At 38.8% G+C, this 22,009-nt stretch overlaps 1 protein-coding gene across 1 annotated transcript in view; it reads right to left on the reverse strand.

The window, feature by feature from the left end:
* Nucleotides 1–8,888: 8,888 nt before the first annotated feature.
* Nucleotides 8,889–22,009, reverse strand: part of CRMP1 (collapsin response mediator protein 1) — an 80,131-nt gene continuing 67,010 nt past the window's right edge. Inside the window, 6 exon segments of the mRNA XM_020992296.2 lie at nucleotides 8,889–10,161; nucleotides 11,575–11,740; nucleotides 14,443–14,622; nucleotides 16,304–16,474; nucleotides 19,311–19,452; nucleotides 21,601–21,757. Of these exon segments, the coding sequence (XP_020847955.1) occupies nucleotides 10,070–10,161; nucleotides 11,575–11,740; nucleotides 14,443–14,622; nucleotides 16,304–16,474; nucleotides 19,311–19,452; nucleotides 21,601–21,757 (908 nt within the window). The 3' untranslated portion in view covers nucleotides 8,889–10,069.

The following is a 22,009-nucleotide window of genomic DNA, read 5'->3' on the forward strand; positions in this document are numbered from 1 at the left end:
AGTAGTGCCAAATTCAAATAGAAACATATCCCTGCAGGCTGCACATTAACTTAGAAAAACATAAATTACATTATCTATGTTGTATTATAGTTCTATTTATTTTGTCACTCATTTCCCAATTACATTTTAATCTGGTTCCTCCAGGAATTTTGAATTTAACACCTCTGTTCTAGGTGATAGTTCTTATTGTGAACTGCTCCAAACATTCTGGAGAACAATTTGAAACTATGCCCCAAGGGCTATAAAACTGTGTGTACCCTTTGACCCAGCAATACCACTATTAGATCTTTAACCCAAAGAGATCAAGAAAAAAGGAAAAGGACCTACATGCACAAAAATATTTATAGTCGATTTTTTTTTTGTGGTGGCAAAGAACTAGAAATTGAGGGGATACCTATCAATTTGGTAATGGCTGAACAAGCTGTGGTGTATGATTGTGATGGAATTCTCAGAAAAACCTAGGAAGGTCTTTATGAATTGATACAAAGTCAAGTGAACAGAACCAGGGGATCATTGTACACAGTAACAGTAATACTGTAACTACAATCAACTGTGAAAGACTTAGCTACTCTGATCATTAAAATGATCCAAGACAATTCAAAACAAATCATGATGGAAAATGCTATCCACCTCTAGAGAAAAGAAAAGGATGAACTTTACCTGCAAATTGAAGTATAATTTTTTCACTTAATTTTTTTGCTTTCATTTTTGCAACATGACTAATAAGTTTTGCATTATTTCATATGTATAATTGATATCATATTGCTTGTATTCTCAGTGAGCATGGGGAGGGGCTAGGGAGAGGGACAGAATTTGGAACTCAATATTTTTTAAAAGTGTTTAAATAAATATTTTTAAAAACAAAAATAAAGTGGTGTCCCCCCAACTCTCAATCCTCCTTTTCCAGACTGAACATCCTCAGCTTCTTCAACCAACATGATGGGATGTTGAGGTGGCTCACCATCAAAGCCTCCTCTTTCTGGGATGTTATTTAGCTTGTCATTGCCTTTCCTAAAATGTTGCATTCAAAATTTAATATAAAATACTTTATGATAGAGTATCAGCCAAGGATTATCACCTCCCTCTTCCTGGACAATAAGCTTCTATTAATATAAGCAAAAGTCACATTAGATTTTTATGGCTGTCATGACAAGCTGTGGACTCATGTTGTGTTTGTAGTCTACTAGACCCCTTCCCCCCATCACCCTCAGATAACTTGCATTTTATCCATACCTTGCCCATCTTGTATTTTTGAAGTCAATTCTTTTAATCCAGATGTGAGACTTTATATCCACTACATTTCATCCCTAAGATCCACCCCAACATTCTAGTCTGTCAATATCTTTTTCAATCTTAACTCTGTTATTGAGTCCTATATCTGGCCCTTAGCTATATGGCCTTGGATAAGTAATTTAACTTCACTAGATTTTCATTTCATTTGTAAAATGAGGGGATTAGACTAAATGGCCTGTGAGATCCCTCCCCTTTCCAAAGCTATGATCCCATATAGTGAAAGTAAATATCATCATCATCATCATCATCATCATCCTTCTATGTTTTAGTCATAGCTTACATAGGTAGAGATTCCCTGCACTCAAAGTGTTTCTACTTGTGTCTATTACCTTCTCCTATGGCTCTTCAGCATCTTTATAAAGCTTTTATTACATATTCACACATTTTTATTATATGTAGTTGACCTATCCAACCTGCATACCTCTCACCTCCTCCCCCAATGCTTATGTAAAAATAATGCTCATTTCTCACACACCTGAAATTTCCCAGCTTCCTCCTTCCTCAGAAAAGGGAGAAAGGGGGTTGAGTCAAGGGGACTCAGAAAGATGGAAATGTAGCCTGGTATTTATTTCTCTTGCCTAAAACTGACTTAGAGCCTCCCAGGAGATGGCATGGTAGGACAGAAGGAAGATGGAATCTGGTATCTGAATCATGATTCTTCTGCAACCTTAATACCTCTGTGACCTTAGGCAGGTCACCTAACTAACCTCTTTGGACTAAGGCTTCCTCAAGACTAAGATGATGGGATTGAAATTGGATGGGATCCATGGTTGAATTATATGATCTGTCTATCCACAAAATAAGTCAACAAGAATCTATTAAGCATCTATTATGTGCCAGGAATTGTGTGAAGAACTGAGGATATAGAGAAAGGCAAAAACATAATCTCTACCCTCATGGGGCTCATGTCATACTGGAAGATAAAGATCAAACAGGAAATAAAACATGACATTCAAAGCCCCACCCTAGTCATCCAAGCTCATCTCCTGCTACTCTCCAACATGAATTCCTCTCTTTCAGCCAGGCCTGTCTCCTCATTGTCACCCACATAATAGGAACACAGCAAAGTTCTTTAGTCATCATCATCATCATCATCATCATCTGGCATTTATATAGTACTTTAAGGTTTTCAAAATTCTTTACAAATATCTAATTTTATCCTCATAACATTCTATCCTCATCTGCAAGGCAGGTGCTATTATTATCTCTATTTTACAAACAAGAAAACTGAGGTTCAGGGACAATAATAATAATAACCTAATAAATAGTAAGCATTTATAGAGTCTACTGTGTTCTAGGCATTTTATTAAGTGCTTTACACATATTATCTCATTTGGTCCACACAACAACCAGGAGAAGTAGGTGCTATTATTATCTCAATTTTACAGTTTAGGAAAATGAGGAAAACAGAGGTTAAGTAACTTGCCCCGGATCCCAGATGTTTATATGCATCTAAGACTGGATTTGAACTCAGGTCTTCCTGACCTCTCCATTATTAAACTGTAAGCTCTTAGAGGGCAGGGACTGGTTTTCCTTTTCTGTAATTATCAACATTAATTCCTCAACATGAAGATAAGAAATGATCATGGTTTGGGCGTGATAGAGAGGTTGCATGATGCAGTGGATTAAGTATTGTACTTGATATCAGGAAGACCTGAGTTTGAATCCTAGTCGTGTGACTGGGTAAGTCAATACCTTCTCTAGGCTTCAGTTTTCTCCTTTTCAAAATATGGGGATTGGAATAGAAATTCTCAAATGAACAAAATGTATTTTAGGATATAACATAATGGAATGTTATTGTGCAGTAAAAAATGTTAAATATGAAGAATTCAAAAACTTGGTAAGATTTGCATGAATGGATTCATAGTGAAATGAGTAGAACTAGTAAGATAATTTACATGGTGACCACAATAATGTAAATGACACTGACTGAAAAACTTCTAGCCAACGTAATGGTCATTCATCACTTCAGAAGACTGAGAATGAACCCTGTGTCCTGTTCTGAGGCAGGCCACCTCAGGCCTGATGTCCAGGCCGAGGATTGGAATGGAATGAGAGACTCTTGGCCATGTAGCATTTAAAAAAGAAGCTTGCTTAATAATAACACAAAAAGGATATTCAGCAAATATATGGCAATGAGTCAAGTGGACACAGCTTCCCTGCCTCCACAATTGCCACACTGGCAAGTTTACCTGTTGATGCTTACCTGTATAGAAGTGATGTTTCAGGTAAGCCTGAGAAGCTCTATTCCTTTCTTGAGCTTTTATGCTTTAAGCCATTAATCTCTAAATTGGACTGACACCAAGGAATATGTGATCAACCAATCAGAGAGGAGGTAAGGAAGTTTTGAGGGTTGGAAGTAATGGTCCATTTTTCCCCTTTTTTTGTAGAAGACAAGCCATATGAGGATATAGAGAAAGGCAAAAACATAATCTCTACGCTCATGGAGCTCATGTCATACTGGAAGATAAAGACCAAACAGGAAATAAAACATGACATTCAAAGCCCCACCCTAGTCATCCAAGCTAGTACAGGGAGGATGGGATAGAAGCCACTCCTATATACTCTGTACCATTCACTTTGTAAGATCCTAACTTCCCTCCTCTTGATCTACATGTTGGTACAGTCATAATCTAACAACTATTAGGCCACCCACAGCAGCAGTTACACAAGTGTTATTGGGGAAATCCTTCTTCCTGCATATTTTTACTTACCCTGAGATGACTTGATTGCACACATCCCTTGAGACAGGCCCTGTACTCTAGGGAAGTGACTGATAAGAACACCACTCATGTTTTGAATGGAATATAGTGAATATCAAGGGATGAGTAGGCATAGATGATTTTTAATCTGTACAACAAATACCATTTACATTATCTTTCTCTTTACCAACAAACTCACCATCTTTCCAAAGGTCCCTACTGTTGAGTGGCATCACCATCCTTCTAGTCATCAAGGTCTAGAATTTCTGTGTTATCTTTGATTCTCTTCCTTAACCCTCACAAATCCAATTAGTTGCCAAATAATAAATATAAACAATAAATAAATATTAATGTATACCTCCATAGAACCTCTTATATCTGTCCTCTTCTATCTACTCAGTCACTGCCATCATTCAAGCCCTCATCACTTCTAACCAGACTGTTACAGTAGCCCACCTAATTACCCTCTAGGGTGTTTTCCTGCTCTAAATCATTCTGTACACAGGTGTCAAAGTGATTTTCCCAAAGCACAGTTCTGACCATGTACCTCCCCTATTCAACAAACTCCCAGTGACTCTCTGTTGACTCTAAAACTAAATTTGGTTTCATCTCTATCTCATAATTTTAATTCTATTTTGCATAAGTTTATATGAGTTGTGTTGTTATAGTTTTATTTTTGTTGTTCCATTTCTGTTATGTTTCTGTTAAGTTCTACTTTTGTATAAGTTTATAATATAGATAGATAGATAAGTAGACAGAAATAAATAGTTTATTAAGCATTTACTATGTGCCAAGCACTGGGCTATGTGCTGTGGATATTTATAAAAAGCAAACAAAAAAATCCCTTTTCTCAAAGTGCTTATATTCTAATAACTAGGATAGTTATAAAGTGGTGCTGGAAAGAGGAAAGGTAAAGTTTCCGACTAAGTAACGTAGGATGGAGATGGTGGGAGAGTGAGACTATGGCCAAGAACACAGGAAGTGGAATGATGTTCTGGTTTCCTCCAGGTAGGTAAGGCAACAGGCTCACCTGTTGGGGATGAAGGTGTTGAGGAGTTAATTACTTAGTTCCTGGTAGGGTAGAGATGATTAATAGACAATTTATAAATAAGTAAATATCTGTATATTTTGGATGTATGCTCAAAACATTTTTATTATATGATGAGATAGGTGATCAAAAGTTTGGAGATTATACTTTGGGTCATTGGAAAACTATATCAATTGTTCAAGCTTTAGTCTTGCCTAGATCAGTTAAATTTCCAGAATGGCTTTATTTCTTTCTTGAAGGGAGGAGAAAATTAGTTTATGTGCCAGGGACCTGCCAGTCTTCTTATTTCTAGTAAGTGTTTCTCCTACTACACTCACCACCTCTTGGCATAAAGGTGATGGAATGGACAACCTGAGACATTTTCAGATGTAACTAATGTGTTGATTTCTTTTAGGGAGAGCTTCTCTTTAGAAGAGTTGTGAGTTAGTGTGTGGTAATGCAAAAAATGGGGGGGGGAGTTAATGAAACATTAAAAATATAGAATAAAAAATCAGAATATACAAACATGATGATATTGTTACTACTTTCTGAAATTTAATGTAGAATTTAAAAACATGATGTATAACTCAAGTTCATGGGTATATATATATATGCACATATATATGTTTGTGTGTTTTACATATGTTTGTGTGTTATATGTATTCTTTATATAGCTAAATGTTTGTGTTTCTGATGATTGTTAAACTTACAATAAAAATAGGCCATTTGAGTTTCTTTCCTGTTCTAATATTTGATATTATGAATTCTAAAGTCTCATCTAGCTCTGACATTACATGTTTTATGTTCTAAGGTTCCCACCAACTCTAATATTGGATATTCTAAGGTCCCTTCCAGTCCCATCATTATATGACCCCATAATTCTATGTAGAACATAGCTGAGAACCAGCCATGAGATGTTACAAATTTAATGCACTAAAGGTTACAATTTTTATGCACGGAAGAGCCCATTTTATTAATTCAATTAATTAATTAATTAATATAGCTGATTAAATTATAAATGTGGATATTTAAATTAATTAGTTAATTACTCATTTATTAATAACACTTTTATAAAGAACTACAACACTTCTAAACTATTTTCTTTACAACTACCCTGTGAGACTGATACATCCTAAAATGTATTAATTTTTTTGCTTTTTTCGGTGAGGCAATCAGGGTTAAGTGACTTACCTAGGGTCGCACAGCTAGTAAGTGTTATGTGTCTGAGACCGAATTTGAACTCAGGTCCTCCTGACTCCAAGGCCGGAGCTCTATCCACTGCGCCACCTAGCTGCCCCCTAAAATGTGTTATTAAAGAAATAGTTTGTGACCATCTAGAGAAGGCAAGAGTGATCATTAAAGTCACTAAAAATGTGTAATATGTTTTAGGACAATTTCTTGTAGAAATAGATACTTTACGTGTATACATACATACTTGATCGTTTTGGACTTAAAGGTGTAATACTTCAATTAAATAGATTGTCCTCATTCCTTAATGATACCAGGTAAAAGAAGTGTCTCTGGAGACAAAAAATCTGAGTTCAAATTCAGTTCAGATTCATGCTTACTTTCTAGCTGTGTGACCACAGCCAAGTCTGGCACTCTCTGAGCTTCAAGTTCATCTTCTGAAAATGGCAACACTAATGCTTATATTAGCTAGCTCTCGGAAATGTTGTAAGGAAAGCTTCAACTATGTAGTGCTATACACTTTACTTATAATATGCCAAATGATGGGTATCTACTTTATTTCCAGTTCTTAGCTTTTTGGTCTCAGTTCTTACCTAGCTCTTGGTCATTGAATAGGCATGGCCTCAGACAAACTGAGACCTGGGAAAGACCTTACCTTAATTTAGAAAGTCCGAGGTCACCCACTGCGCCCTGGGCCATTGCCAGTCATCTTGACCTTTGCTTTGCCTCTGGACTTCAAAGACTCTGGAGGAGAGAGTGAGGCTGATGACTTTGCACAGCCCTGACTCACTTAAATACAATTCATGCACAAGTCAAGACCTCACGCCATGATGTCATTAGTCTTCTTTGAGAAGGAAAGATGAACAACAACAGCATCAAGAATATTGTGGTTAAAGATCCATGATACTGAAGAAGGGAATGAGTTCTTGTGGCACAAATTCAAGGCCTTTAAATTTATTTTCCTTCCACATCAGCACACTTAGCAGAAAGGAAAGGATCATTGTTGTTCATCCTTCATTCTCAAAGAGGACCAATGACATCAGGAGGGTGATGCATTGACTTGCAAGTGAATTGGATTTAAGTGAGCCAGGGCTGTGCAAAGTCATCAGCCTCATGCTCTCCTCCTGGAAGGAATCATAAGATCATAGTTATTTGGTTCATTTAAATTTGAATCTTACCTATCCTTCAAGTGTAACTCAAATGGAGCTTTCAGTGATTTGCCTTCCTGTCTAAATCCTTTCCTACCTCTGACTAGTGGAAAGATCAGAACTCTTAGGACATTTTAAAAACTCACTTATTTATCTGTCACACCCTATTTACAGAGGGGGACAATGATGCCAAGGAAAGAGCACTGAATCTGGATTAAAGGGTTTGAGTGGCAGTTCTGTCATTAACATTCTGTCATATTAACTGTGTGACCTTGGGCAAGTCAATTCTCTGATTTCCTCATATGTATTTGTTTTATTTTTTGAGGGGGTTGTTCATTTTGGGGAGGCAATCAGGGTTAAGTGACTTGTCCAGACTCACACAGCTAATAAGTTTCTGAGGCCAAATTTGAACTCAGGTCCACCTGACTCCAGGGTAGGTGCTCTATGCACTGTGCCATCTAGCTGCGCTGGTTTTTTCATACGCAAATTAGTGGTAAGAACCCTTGCACTACCTATGTCAGAGGGTTGTTGTGGGAAAAGCACTTCGTAACTATTACATAAATGTGAACTGCCATGATGAGGTCTCAGAAAATTTTAGTGAAGCAAGATACACCTTAGGATGCTTTTATTTTAAGAAGCTGTAGGCTCTTGAGATTACCATGGTGCCAAAATCTAGTATCTATGTTGGGCCCCCTAACACAACACTAAGAAATAAATTAAAATATTATTATATTTGCCTATGTTCACCTCCTCCATTAGACAGTGTGCCCCTTGAGGGCAAGGAACCATGTTTTATCTAAACTTTGTATCTCCCCAGTATCTAAAAAGGAACTCTGAACAGGAAATCAGTTATTATTATTATTATTATTATTATTATTATTATTATTATTATTATTTAGTGCTTTTAGAGTCATGTTTTGTCTTCATTATAATCAGAGAGAAACTTGGGAAATTCATTGTGCCTTAACTTCTCTACAGATATTTATAAAAAAAAAAATCTGGCACACAGTAGGCACTCTATAAATGCTTATTCCTTTCCCTTACCCATTGATTCTATGCATTTTGTGGTTGTTGTTGTTGTTGTTGTTCAGTTGTTTCAGTCGTATCTGACTCTTTGTGACCCCATTTTGGAGTTTTCTTGGCAGAGATGCTGGAGTGGTTTGTCATTTCCTTCTTCGGCTCATTTTACAGATGAGGAAACTGAGGCAAACAGGGTTAAGTGACTTACCCAGGATCACATAGCTAGTAAGTATCTGAAGCAAGATTTGAATTCCAGAAGAGGAGTCTCCCTGATTCTAAGTCCAGTGCTCTAGCCAGCTTCACCACCTACCGTAGTATGCGTTATACAACAGGTGAAGTTTGATGTTGGACAGCTCCAGTTTCACTGCTTGTATCTGTTCCTTCTCTTTGAAAGCAAATACACACCAGGGCCATAAAATTATCTTTACTTACTGTTAAGGGGGTGGAGGTTATGGGACTATGACCACAAAGCATCCAATTATAGGGAAGAAGAAAAATTCCACAGTCTAGTTCACAGATCAGTTAATTTTGTTTATTTCACAAGCTTTGAATTCAGAAATAAGAGCCACAACAAGTCAGTCTGGGACCGCATCAGTACGTAAAAATGTGTGTGATTTCAAAAGAAAACTTTGTACAAAACTTTAAAAATCAGACTGCCACTTCAGCCGTCTCGTAGGTACCCAAAAACCCATGCAAACCCAGAGTGCTGCTGCCTCATGGGACAGAGCCTTAATGGTATGTTGGGGAGCAGCCTTTCCATGTATAATCCTTGGCTCCACCTGAACTCAAAAGCTGACACGATGAAAACAGACTAGAATGTACATTATGGGGAGTTACAGTTGTGACAGAGACCAGGTTTTCGGACACAAGACATGGATATCTCTTCAAAGCTGAGAAAAGGGGAATGGTCTTACTGGGCAAGGTCAACAGCAACTATCCTTGGAGTTTCTTTGATGGACAGCATTGACAGAAGCTGCTCAGAAAGCTGCCTTACTGAACAACATCAACAGTAGCAGTTCGTGGAACAGCCTTGTTGGACAACATCAACAGAAGATGCTCTTGAAGCAACTTGACTGTATAATGTCAACAGGAGCTGCTTTCTGGTTTAAACCAGAGCAGTATGCATGTGTGTGTGTGTGTGTGTGTGTGTGTGTGTGTGTGCGCGCGCGCGTGTGTGTGCGTGTGGGGGCGCGCAGGGAGAAGGGAATTCTTCCTTTGAAGAGTTTCCAATGTGTCAAGTGAGGGCCTTTAATCATGGTGTTGTGTCTAGGTCAGTCATTGGCAATGTGTTCTATGGGACTCACTCACAGACTGGCATAAATAATTCCGTAACATGCATTCACTATCCTAGTACAACTACAGGGTGCAGAGGAACCATCATCATTCAGGTACAAGGACAAAGATAAAACCCAGACTCACTAAAGGACCAGCGGGTGCACCATGCTTTGAGGTGACTATGGGATGGAAACACAATGTTGAGGAGGCAAGTAGGTCCAAGCAAATATACCACACTATTATCACTTCTTCCTATAGCAAAAAGAAAAGGGGAGGAGGGAACCAATCCCAAAAACACCATTCTTTTTTCCCATTAGTACCAAACAAAACTGTGGATCGAAATAACACTGACATAAAAGGGGCTGGATGCGATTCCTGCAATCCTTCATTCTAGGCCACCCATTCATCTTCAGAGTTCAACCGAGGCTGGTGATGTTGGAGCGGCCCCCAGGGGGTGCCACAATGCGATGGCCAGTGCGGCGAGGGTTGTTGTCATCTATCTGGGCCCCTGGAAGAGAAACACTGAGTAAATTGGGTTCTTGCATCCTAAAGATGGAGAAAGAATTAAAGTGGGTTTGATGTACGGGCAGGGCGTGTCCTGAAATGGCAATAACCTTTGTTCACCTCAGGGAGTTTTTCTTGAGCAAGAAGAAAGATTGAGAAAGCTCCAGTTATGAAATGGAAGAGAAGATCAAAGCCCAATAGCATAGCATTTCTAAGTCAGGGTGCTATAGTGGAAAGAAATCTGGAACCAGAGTTAGGAGGCCTGAATTCAAATCTGACCTCCAATGCTTCCTATTTTCATGACTAGGGGAAAGTCCTTTAACATCTCAGAGCCTCAGTTTCTTTACTTGTAAAATAAGAGAAAGAGTGCATATACTCCCCATGTTACAGCACTATTGTAGGGGAAATGTTTTGTTAAGAGGCAGAATAATGTAGTACTGTATATGGAGAGCTGACCTTGGAGCCAGGAAAACTAGGTTTTAAGTCCCACCTCTGGCACATAGAATTCTATGATAAAGGAGAACTGTAGATTAATCACAATCATTTCACTTTGAACTCAGACTATTTCTTACTAGTTTTCTTCACTATCTCTTCCAGAGGTTTCGATGAATTGCCTAAAATCTGTTATTTTAGACAAGAGCATTTATCTCGGTTTCCAGCAAAACAGGCACTTCAAAGGCCAACAGGCTCTTAAAATATAATCACCTAAACTGTATCTTTCTCATGAAAGTTCTCTGATGCTTCATCAGTGCCTGAAGTGCCCCGAGAGCTCCTAACAGTTGATCAGTGGCCTGCAAACTATAGCAGGTCCAATCAAGACATAAAGCCATTGACATAAGGCCAGTAACATACTGTGGGGTTTTCTTCTGGAGACCAGTCCAACTTAATGCGTAGTCTCAGCAGCAGAAGGTTGGCCCCCAGGGGAGGAACATTTTTGATTAGAGCAAATCCTGAGGCCTGTCTACCAAGGAATATGTTAGTGGAGGGCATACTCACAACAGTCACCAAAAGAAGTGTGGGATTCCTGAACCACAAGCATTTTATAACTCCTCAAAAAGCCTATGTAATAGCTTTGGTGGGGGCAGCTAGGTGGTACAGAGGATGGAGTACTGCTCCTGGAGTCAGGAGGACCTGTATTCAAATCTGGCCTCAGACACTTACTGTGTGACCCTGGCAAGTCACTTAACCCAGATTGCCTCTCAAAAAAAAAATTAAGAATCTATCTGTCTTTATCTATGTATCTTTGGTGACATGATCTGAATCACTTTCCATTCTTTCCTACTTGTAGACAGAATTCCCTCTCTGCTCCATAACCTCTATCTTGCTCTCCTAAATGAGAATAAAGTGACCCTAATGACAGCTGGCCAACTTTCTCTATCGGAGGTTCCCAAGGTGGTACTATTGTCTCTTCCCTTACCTGATAAACTGAAATTGGACTGATGGAGGTTTCTGATTGGTGGAGGCTGGTGTTTGGAAGGAGAGGATTTGGCAGAGGGAGCAGGAGTTGCATATTTTGGTGTAGCTGGAACATCATAGACCGGACCATCATACATTCCCCTTGAAACTCCTTGTAATGCACCGACCTAAATCATGTAAAAGAAAAATGATTTAGTGTCTAAATAAATTTCTCACACCTAGACTTTTATCTTCCCTTTCCCTCACCTTCCACATTCAATAAATCATGGAACCTGTCAGTTAAATCTTTTAAATATTCCCCACACCTTCCCCTTCCTCTCCACTGCCATTGACACCAGTAAGACTTACTTCTTACCTAGATTATAATAACACCTTCTTAACTGGTCTTCCTGTCTATGGACTTTCTCTCTCTCCTTCACAAAGCTATCAGTGAAATCACCCTATTACTGCTCTGACAATTCCATGTCCCTGCTCAAAAGGCTTAAATGGTCCCTCATTACTAGTCAAAGAACCTGGGTTCAAATACCATCTTTCCTACTACTACCTGTATGAGCTTACTCAAGTCATGTATACTTCTTGGGCCATAGTTTCCTCATCTGTAAAATGACTGGATTGGACTAGATGACCTCTAAGGTCCCTTGAAGCTCTAATGTATAAAGATAGATAAAAACGTAAAGATATACATATACATATATAATATATGTAATATAGTATAATAAAATAAACATAAAATAATATTCAATATAACACAACATGATATAATCTAAGATACAAACTCCTTAGCTTACCATTCAATGCCCTGCTTGAGTTGTAATTTTCCAGCCTTATTTCAAGTTACTCTACTTCCAATAGCTCTATGCTCCAGTCCAATTGGAACATTGGCAGCTGATGTTGCCCTGCCCTCTAGTGGCATCCTCATTTCATATAGCCCATCCCCAATACCAAGAGTACATTCCCTCCTCACCTCTGCATGTTGAAACTCTTTTCTACCTTCAAGGTCCAGCTTAGATTTCATTTCCTACATGAAATCTTCTCTGATTCCTCCCACTTGAAAGTGATTTCTACACTACTTTGTCTGGATTCTCCCTTTGCTTCTATCACATTTTATCATGCTTCAAATTTATTATATATTATTTATAACATTATATAACATATCATATTATAACAATAATATCATATGACATATGATGTATATGCTTCTTGGGACAGAAACCCTGAAGATTTTTAATATTTGTTCCCAGTACCCAACACAGAAATTTTCACATAGTAGATGCCCAATAAATATTTTTAAATGAATACATGATTACAAAAAATGTTGGGAACCAGTTGGCCAAGATCAGGGAGAAGATTAAGCAAAAAGAATGACCAAAAAGAAAGAGTCAAAATAATGAGGTCTGGAAGCCATGTAAAATGGGATCCAATGAAGGAAACACGCGTGTATAAGCCAGAAAAGTGCCTTGGGTGGGAGTGGGAGGGAAAGGAATGAGCGCTGTCTTCAAGTATTTCAGGGAATTAGATGTAGAAAAGGGATTTGAGTTGTTTCAATTGGCCCCACAAAGTAGAATGAGAACAAATCAGTCAATCAACAAATGTGTATTAAGTACCTACTATGGATCAGGCATCGTGTTAAGCACTGGATGAATGGGTAAAAAACCAGATATTTTTGGTTCAATGTAAAAAAAAATTCTTAATACTTAAAGCTATCCAAAAGTGGAATGGCTGCCAGGGCACTGGCTCCATCAATTGTCAGATGGCGACTCAATGGCCACTGCTCATGGCTGCTGTAGGTAACATATCTGCTAAGTTGCAAATTAGTCTAGGTGACCCCTGAGGTCCCATCCAGCTCCAGAATTCTCATATTCTATGACACGAAATTAATTTAGAGTTTGTGGAAATTGAGGAGGGGTTGAAATAAGAGTAAGAATTCTCCCATATACATGAAATATACATGTACATATACTAACAGATACTATACTAACAGAAGCAGGCTTTCCTTAGATATCTAGGCTCTTAAATAAAGTACAAATCCTCATGCTTCTAAAATGTACCAGTGGAAATCCTTCTCTTCCTTCAAGGGCTAGCTCAGGTACCACATCCTTCCATTTCTTCCCCATTATCCCCCATTCCTCTGCCTGACCCATTACACACACACACACACACACACACACACACACACACACACACACACACACACACACACACACCCCTTGGCTGACATGATGCAGCCTGAATCTGATACAGCAGAAAAATCAGACTCTGGAAACAAAAGACCTAGGTTCATATTCCAGTTGTGATATTTACTACTAGCATAACCTTGGGTTACTCACTTTGCTTCCCTAGGCCTCAGTCTCGTCATCTATATAATGAAGTGTGTGGACTAGACAACTTCTAAGATCTCTTTTATCGCTGGACCCCATGACTTCCCTGGGCTTCAATTTCTTCCTCTGTCCAATAAAGTAACTGACTTAATGGCATTGGGGGGGTCCCTTGTAGTGCTAGACCTATGATTCTATGATCTCCTTCTTCAATATTTCCTAACGCCTTTTCTTTGTATTCTCCTTTATTCTGTTTACACTGTAGTATACTTCTTATTCTCATGTCATAGACTCTCTACTAGATTTTAAGTTCCTTGAAGACAGAAACTGGTTTGTTTTTTCATTTTGCCAAGGCCTTGTAAGGAGAAGTAATTGAATAATTGTGTACAAAAAGCTGGAAGGAATCAAGTATAACATCTTCTCACCAACCCAAATCTCTCCTGAAATATCTACAACTAATCTTTTGGCCTCCATGCCAGGGGAATTCTGGGACCCACTCAATCCATGTTGAACAGACCCCAAACTCTTAACCCCAAGACTCCTCATAAACTGACCTTATTCCTTATTTTGACACGCTGGTAGAGGTATTCCGGGAAAGGCTTGCGAGGTATGAAGCGACCCATACCCTTATTTACGTGTAGATTTCCATCTTCAAATACAATCTTCCCTTGGCTAATGACTACCAGTGGGGATCCATGGCATTCCATTCCTTCAAAGATGTTGTACTCAACAGCCTAAACATTAAAAAAAGTCGAGTAATAGATTTTTAACAGCCTCCCAGACAAGATCCAAGAACCTCGACCTGAGCTTGATAGTTTTCAACATTGGTGATAACATTATCCCTTGCCTCTCCCTTACCTATAAGATTTTCTTCCATAAAACATCCATCTTCACAACCTCCCAGTTTTTAAACTATCATTCAAAAACCCTTCTCCTCCAGGAAGCAGTCCTTGAATAACCCTGAATGATAAGCCTATGGACTTCAAAATATTCACCATCCCTTCAATATAGGAGTACTGGCTTCACTAAATTAGAACTCAACCCATCTACATCTTAGGAAACAAGTCTTCGTGAGTTGCTGTGGCCAAGAAAATCATCACCTGGTGCCCAACCCTCTCTGGTGAGCCTCTCTGTATGTATTGAGACAGGTCCTTGGTAGCATAACTTTGGTCCATCATTAGAGCCATACATGAGGCCTTTTCTGGCTTGGCAGAACCTTCCAGAACTTATAGTATACCCCCCCAAGAACCTAGAACCACCTCCATACCACAAGGAAGTACCTACCAGAGGAAGGCTTCCTACTTCTACTATTTTAAGTGACATTTCAAACATTTGTATTGGCAAAGCTTTTTTTTTTTATGCTAACAGAAAACATCATTGATGCATTGACAAAAAACAATGCAAATAAGGAAGGAAGCACACAGGAAAATGAGTTGACCAAGCCCAGTCCTCAAGTATATATTTTGGGGTTTTTCTTCCTGTACATAAACACTGATCTGTTAATGATTTGGCTTGATCAAGAAACAGCAAAATTTCTGTCATTCGCCAAATTCTTTTATATCCCCATATATAAAAGTTGGCCACAACAACTCACGAAAACCAAGACATGGAAAGGCCGTGGGCTCCATTAGCTGAGGGGGCATTCCTGCTAATGAAATCACAGATCTTTTGAATATAAAGTCCTGACCAACAACAAACAGAAAATGAAAGGATTAACATTAAATTAACACAAAACATAGAGAAAAGTGAAGATCATTCTTTTGCTGATTGACCTAAGAAAACACAGAGTTCATCTCCCCCCTACCCTGCCCCAAAAGGTCAGTAAAGTCAGCACTGCTAGTGTGCAAAGGTGTCAGAAGACTTCAATTTGGCACCCAGATTACAACTCCTTTCTAGTTTTCTGTAACTGAGACCCACATTGACCTGAACCTTCAAAATAAGAGACAATCAAGTCTGTATAATGTATGAATACATTGGTTCTACCAGTCCAGGAATAGTCAGTATGAAAATCCAAGTAGCTAAAAATTATCCCCACAATGGAGAGGCAGGGTGTCAACAAAGCAGTGGGTTTCAAGTAAGAAGGAAGGGATTCTCATCCTGGTTTTGACACATAGTAGCTAGATATCTTGGGTTTTAATACCTGTGGGCTTTAGTGCCTTTATTTACAAAATGGGGATTGTAACCTTTACTCCACCCAGCCCACCGGTTTACTGTGAAGAAGAATCTTTGTAAACCTTAAACTGCTAATGAAATGTGAGCTTTCATTATAAACATGGGGAGAAATTTTGTCCTTTCTTTATTTCACCAACGTGATGGCCATCTGACCTTAACATTTTGCAAATTATTTCTAGTAGGAGATTTTTGTTTTCATTATAAAAATATCCAGCTGCTCTGAACCAGAAGGAACACACTCACCGACTTGTGACTCTTAGCAGTGATAGTCTTCATTTTGTCAGGATCCCAGATGACCACATCAGCATCAGAGCCCACAGCAATTCTTCCCTTCCTTGGATACAGGTTAAATATTTTGGCTGCATTGGTGCTGGTAACCGCCACAAACTGGTTCTCATCCATTTTGCCTGTAGCCTAAAGAAAATTTGCTTTTAATGATTTTTTTCTTGCCAAAAAAGGAGATTGATGACATGGAGTAACGCATAGAACAATGACTCTGGGATCAAAACAAGTGTTTGAGCTGAATCCATAACCCAGAGGATTTTGAACTCTAGATCTGGAATCAAAAGATGTGCATTTGAGTCTCAGCTCTGCCATTTTCTAGCTGTGATTCCTAAAGCAAGGCATTGCCCCATCTCTGACCTTCAGTTTTCTGGGTAAAATGAGGTTAATAATCCTTGCACTACTGTCTCTGATAATTACTAGCTATGAGACTTAAGGTAAATATTTTCCTCTCTCTGAGCTTCAGTGTTTTTATCTGTAAGACTGCAAGCTCCTTGAAGGCAGGGACTATCTTTTGCCTCTCTGTATCCCCAGTACTTAGCACACTGCTTGGCACTTATTAAATGTTTATTGATTGATTATAAGATGGAGATAATTATACCTGTACTTCCTACCACCTAGGATTATTCTGGAGATGAAATGAATTAAGATACATAAATATATAAGCTCAAAACTCTCTCCTCCATCATGTAGCACAAATTGCCTTCATTGGAGCTGCGCGTTGTTTCTCCAACCATTTAATTAATTATTCAAAAGCAATGTGTTAGTATTGTTGTTATAAAAGAGAGCAACACCACAACTCTGCTAGAAGGCATCTTTAAGTAGCATGAGCTAAGTCAGCACTTGAACAATAAGACACCATTATGTAGTTCAAGAATACAGGTGAATTCAATGAGTAATGGAATTTACTGAGGAGGAAGGCTGTTACCAGTGTCAATAGTTTTTTGTTTTTCCTGGTACAGTAATTTCTTCTCTTTTTTGTCTTTTGGAGGTTTAAACTCCTTTCAGAGAGAGAATAAGACTCATGTAAATGTCAAAGGCATGGGAAAAACAGGACTACATGACATGGGTTTCTGACTACAACTTTTCCTCATCTACAAACAGCAAGGCAGTAGGGAGTGGAACACTTTGTATCTCTGTGGTGTTTCCCAAGATCTTTTGTCTTGTGAAAGCACTTGGCAGTACCCTTACATGGCCTAGGGCAGTAAAGGATGGATCTGGATCTGTCATGAAAAGGTCTTACAGAGACAGCTTCAGCCGCATTTATTACATACTGTTTGTTGAGACTCTGCTCCGATCACTGTTGAGATCAGATTGGCCCATTCTGTTATGTGTTAAATGTCACAATGTGCCTCAGGAGTCTTGACTGCTAGGAGTTCCTTCCTAATGTTTCAGAGCAATGCTGGTCCAGTCTCTAAATCATAGACAAGCTGCTGATTTACACCAGTGGAAGAAGATTCAACATCCAGGAAAGGTTTCTTATGAGGAAATCAGAGATTGGGATCATAACCGCTTTTTAAGTTCTTTTTAACCAGACTTATGATTTCATTCATATAATAGGAAATACTCAATGAAGAACTCACTCCCCTACTGCAAATCAGCATTGTCTTGTTGTCTTAGAAAGTTCCTGAATTAAGTGACTTGCCAAGGGAAAACCAACCGATATGTGATAGAAATTAGAATTGGACCTACGTTTCCCTGACTCCAGGATTAGCTTTCTATCTAGACTGCCTCTCACTGCTCTGGAAAGAACAGCAGTTTAGGAATATGAAAGGAAATAAAAGTACCTGGTAATTCATGGGCCACAATGCAAAGATCATTTGAATAGAAACTTGTAGATTTAGGTTTTGGTCTGACCCCTCATAGATAATATCTGTACAATGAGAATGATGCCACCTGTTCTACCTACACTACAAAACAATTCCAAAGATTAAATGAAATTATGAAAAATACTTTAAAAACTATGAAGTGTTAAATGAATGTTATTATTATATTAATGTATAGTACAGTAGGTGAGAAGCATTGTGTAAATGAAGAGAGCTGGAGTCTGGGAAACCTGGGTTCAAGTTCCATACTGCCACATCTCTGCCACATACTGGCTGTCACCCTGGGCAAGTCAGTTAACTTCCCAGTGTTCTAGGCAACTTTCTCAGACTACAAGCAGCAAAGAAGGGAGGTCCTGCATTGGTAAGGAAGTTTCCTCGGCTGGGAATGAAATCACAAGTTCAGTCACCATCTCTATTATATTAGGTGTCTAGAGGTCCAAAACAAAACCTGAAGAATGACAAAGATCCCCATATTCTATACTAATGCCATATCTTATTATATGGACATGTTAGCAAAACAATGCTTACCACTGCTCCAACCAAACCATTGTTTGGTTTGGTTCTTGTAAACCTATTTTACAAGAATGCCATTAATACATTAAAAGCAAACCCCACTACAATATCATAAAGTTCAGTGTAGCATAACCAAGCTCTTATTATACTGTCATCAAATCACAGCATAGGGCCAAATCCCAGAGTAACACCACCAAAACCCAGTGAAATCTCACAACTAACATTGTTCAACCTATTATGTAAAATATATGTCAGAAAGAACAATAGGCCAAGTTAGCACTGGAACTCCAGAAATATTAACTATCTTAAAGTCAATCTACTTATTCTTATGTAACTGATTACCTCTATAAGGTTGTTTCACCTAACACATTTTTTGCAGAGCAAATTAATGGCACTAGGTAGTATTGCTTTTTAAAAACCAATCAGCTTCAGCTCTTTTACACCTAAGGCAGTTTTCTAAATAATTATAACAGGGGTAAGGATTTCAAGTTATCCACTCCAGGTGAAACAGTATTACTGAAACTCTTGAAGAGAAGCGGCCCCAAATAACCACCACACAACATCTTAATCTTGGCCAAATACAATGACCTATCTGGTGCTCATCGATAAGAAACTTGGGGATTACTTACAACAGCCTTGTCCCACACAACAGTCATTCTCTCTTCAATCCCATTCACTCCTTCAGGAATAAGGGTGAAATTGTCCTTGCCAATAGCCTTCTGGGCAGTGCTGTATGGACAATGGCCACTTCCTGTCACCTGAAGATCCCCACTGAGAATGAGAAAAGGGCGCAATTTTACATTCTAAGTCAGAACAGGACTGCTTTGCAATGTCTTTGCTCTTTGGAAAAGTAACAGATTCTGCCATCCTTGGCAGTAGTCTGCATAGAGCACTGGACCAGAAGTGGGGAAGATCCCCATTCACATCCAATTTTAGACTTGCTGGCTCTCAGCAGGTAAGTCACTCCACCAATCTGGGCTTCAGTTCCTTATCTGAAAAACTGCCTCTTCCATATCTAAATCTACTAGGCTATAATAACTGAAATGTTGAATGGAAATGTTGGAGAATTGGGAATGGAGTGACTAATGAATTGAACAAATTTTAGGGTACATATGTGTGCATATGTGTAAGTGTGTATATATGTATGCGTGTAGAAACGCATGTATACATGTATATGCTTATATGTATAAGTATACATATATGCTTTACATTGAATTTATATATATTCTATACGCACATTTAATAAACACATAAATTCAATAAGTATATTGGATATATGTATATATTTAATATAGAAGTGGTTTTTTTAAGGCGCTAATACTTCACTCGGTGTAAAAGAATAAAGCAATTATTTATGTTACTGATAGTTATCTTGCTTAGGAATTGTTTGCATATCAAAATAATGTTTGGTGAGTATAGAACATGGTTTGTCCTTGCTAAAGAACAAGGCAAGTGAGTTTTCATCTAGTCCAATACAGGTTTATAAAGGCACTATATAAATGTTGCATAGGTCAAATACTGCATAAGTCTTTTAACCAACTATACTTGATTTTCCATTGTCTTTCTTCAGTTGTCTTGCTTAAGCAAACTGACAATATTGCATTTCCACATTAGCCTGGCTTATTGCTTTGTTGTTTCCTGTCTGTGTCTATCTTCCTGAGCATATCCAGGGGGAAGTGGGGTGAGGACATGGATAAAGAAAGGAGGGAAATTCAGCTTGCTCAATGCAGTTTGTCAGCTGGAGGTAACTAACTCATAGGACTTAGAGGTAGAAAAGTGCAGCCCACCTCCATTCTTTACATAAGTAAAACACGAAGAAAAAAGAAGGGAGGTGTCCGGCCCAAAGCCACGTGGGCTACAAATATCAAAGCTAGGATTTGAAACCAGATTTTCTCACTCCAAATCCCTTACTTTTTCTACTCTACTCTCAAAGCTTTAATTCTGATGGCAGAGGGGATTCAAATCATTGCATAAAACAAGATGAGGATTTTATGTGGATTCCCTTCATCTGGGCGTCTCCTTTTGGCTGCATGAGTTGGTTCAGAATGAACGGATTCTGTGTCCCAATGTCCTTCCACACAGAGACCACCAGGTGGCATTACACAGCAACCAATTTGTCTACTGATTAGTTACTATTGGTGACCTATGAAGGCTTCATAATTGCTATTTTAATAATCACTCTCTTGACCCCTGCCTTGACCACTAGGCAGAAACAGGCACTTAGCATGGACAGTGGTGCCGTTCTTCCTAAACACATAACACTAGTCATCTACCCACCTGAGACTTCCCACTCCTTTTACCCACAATGGAGTGAGGTTTGAGCAAGAATTAACTTGACTGATGATTGCAGGATGAGTATCCCCTAACATTCCTCACTCCTCTTAACCAGCCGAGCCCCTAGGACTGCACTGGTCTGTGCCTTGTCCTGATCCCCAGGCAGGCTGGAGTATGTACACTCTCTTCTAGACTCTCACAGCTCTTGTTCTAGCAGTTTTCTTATGAAGGAAGTTCCAATGAAATCATAGGTCCAGAATCTGTGCTATACATAGACATATGTATACACTTCATTTCAAAATGATCCTATATTAGGAGGAGAAAATCATACAAATATTCAAGGAGAGGGACCCAAAATGAAAGGAAAAGAAGAAGGGAAGAGGAAGAAAGGAAAGGAGAAGAAGAGAAGGAAGGAAGAAAGGAAGGAAGGAAGGAAGGAAGGAAGGAAGGAAGGAAGGAAGGAAGGAAGGAAGGAAGGAAGGAAGGAAGGAAGGAAGGAAGGAAGAAGGAAGGAAGGAAAAAAGGAAAGGATGAAAGAGATGGATAAAAAAAGAGGGTGAGGGAAATCTAAAAATATCTTTTATCTTAACCTTCCCACGCCCCAAGTCCAATTCTGCATAGCACTTTCTACTCAGTGATGCTTACCAGGCTAAGAGAGAGTTCAGGTAATCAGGAGTTGTGGGATCCGGGCTCAGTGGTGGGGATGTCACAAAAGCTGCTGCCTTGGCCCAGTTTTTGCTCCAATAGTGGGTCCCATCTGTCCCTAGACTTGCAGCAATTGGTTCTCCAAAAACTAAAGGACCTTGGGTAAGAGAGAATGTGATGGGTTAAATACACACACACACACACACACACACACATTCATATACATATATATGAATATAATATGTATGCGTATTAATTTTCTATGACCTCCTAGCCATCTCCTGTGACTTACTTCTATAGAATGCATGTGCCAATAACAACGTAAGTGACCTAAAAGAGTGAGAAGTGACTGGTCAGCCAATTATTATCATTGGAAGTCCCAGAGACTGCAAACATCCATTTTGGTACA

The sequence above is a fragment of the Phascolarctos cinereus genome, unplaced genomic scaffold (genome assembly GCF_003287225.1).
Source record: "Phascolarctos cinereus isolate Bilbo 61053 unplaced genomic scaffold, phaCin_HiC Scaffold_9;HRSCAF=440, whole genome shotgun sequence".
Classification (NCBI taxonomy): domain Eukaryota; kingdom Metazoa; phylum Chordata; class Mammalia; order Diprotodontia; family Phascolarctidae; genus Phascolarctos; species Phascolarctos cinereus.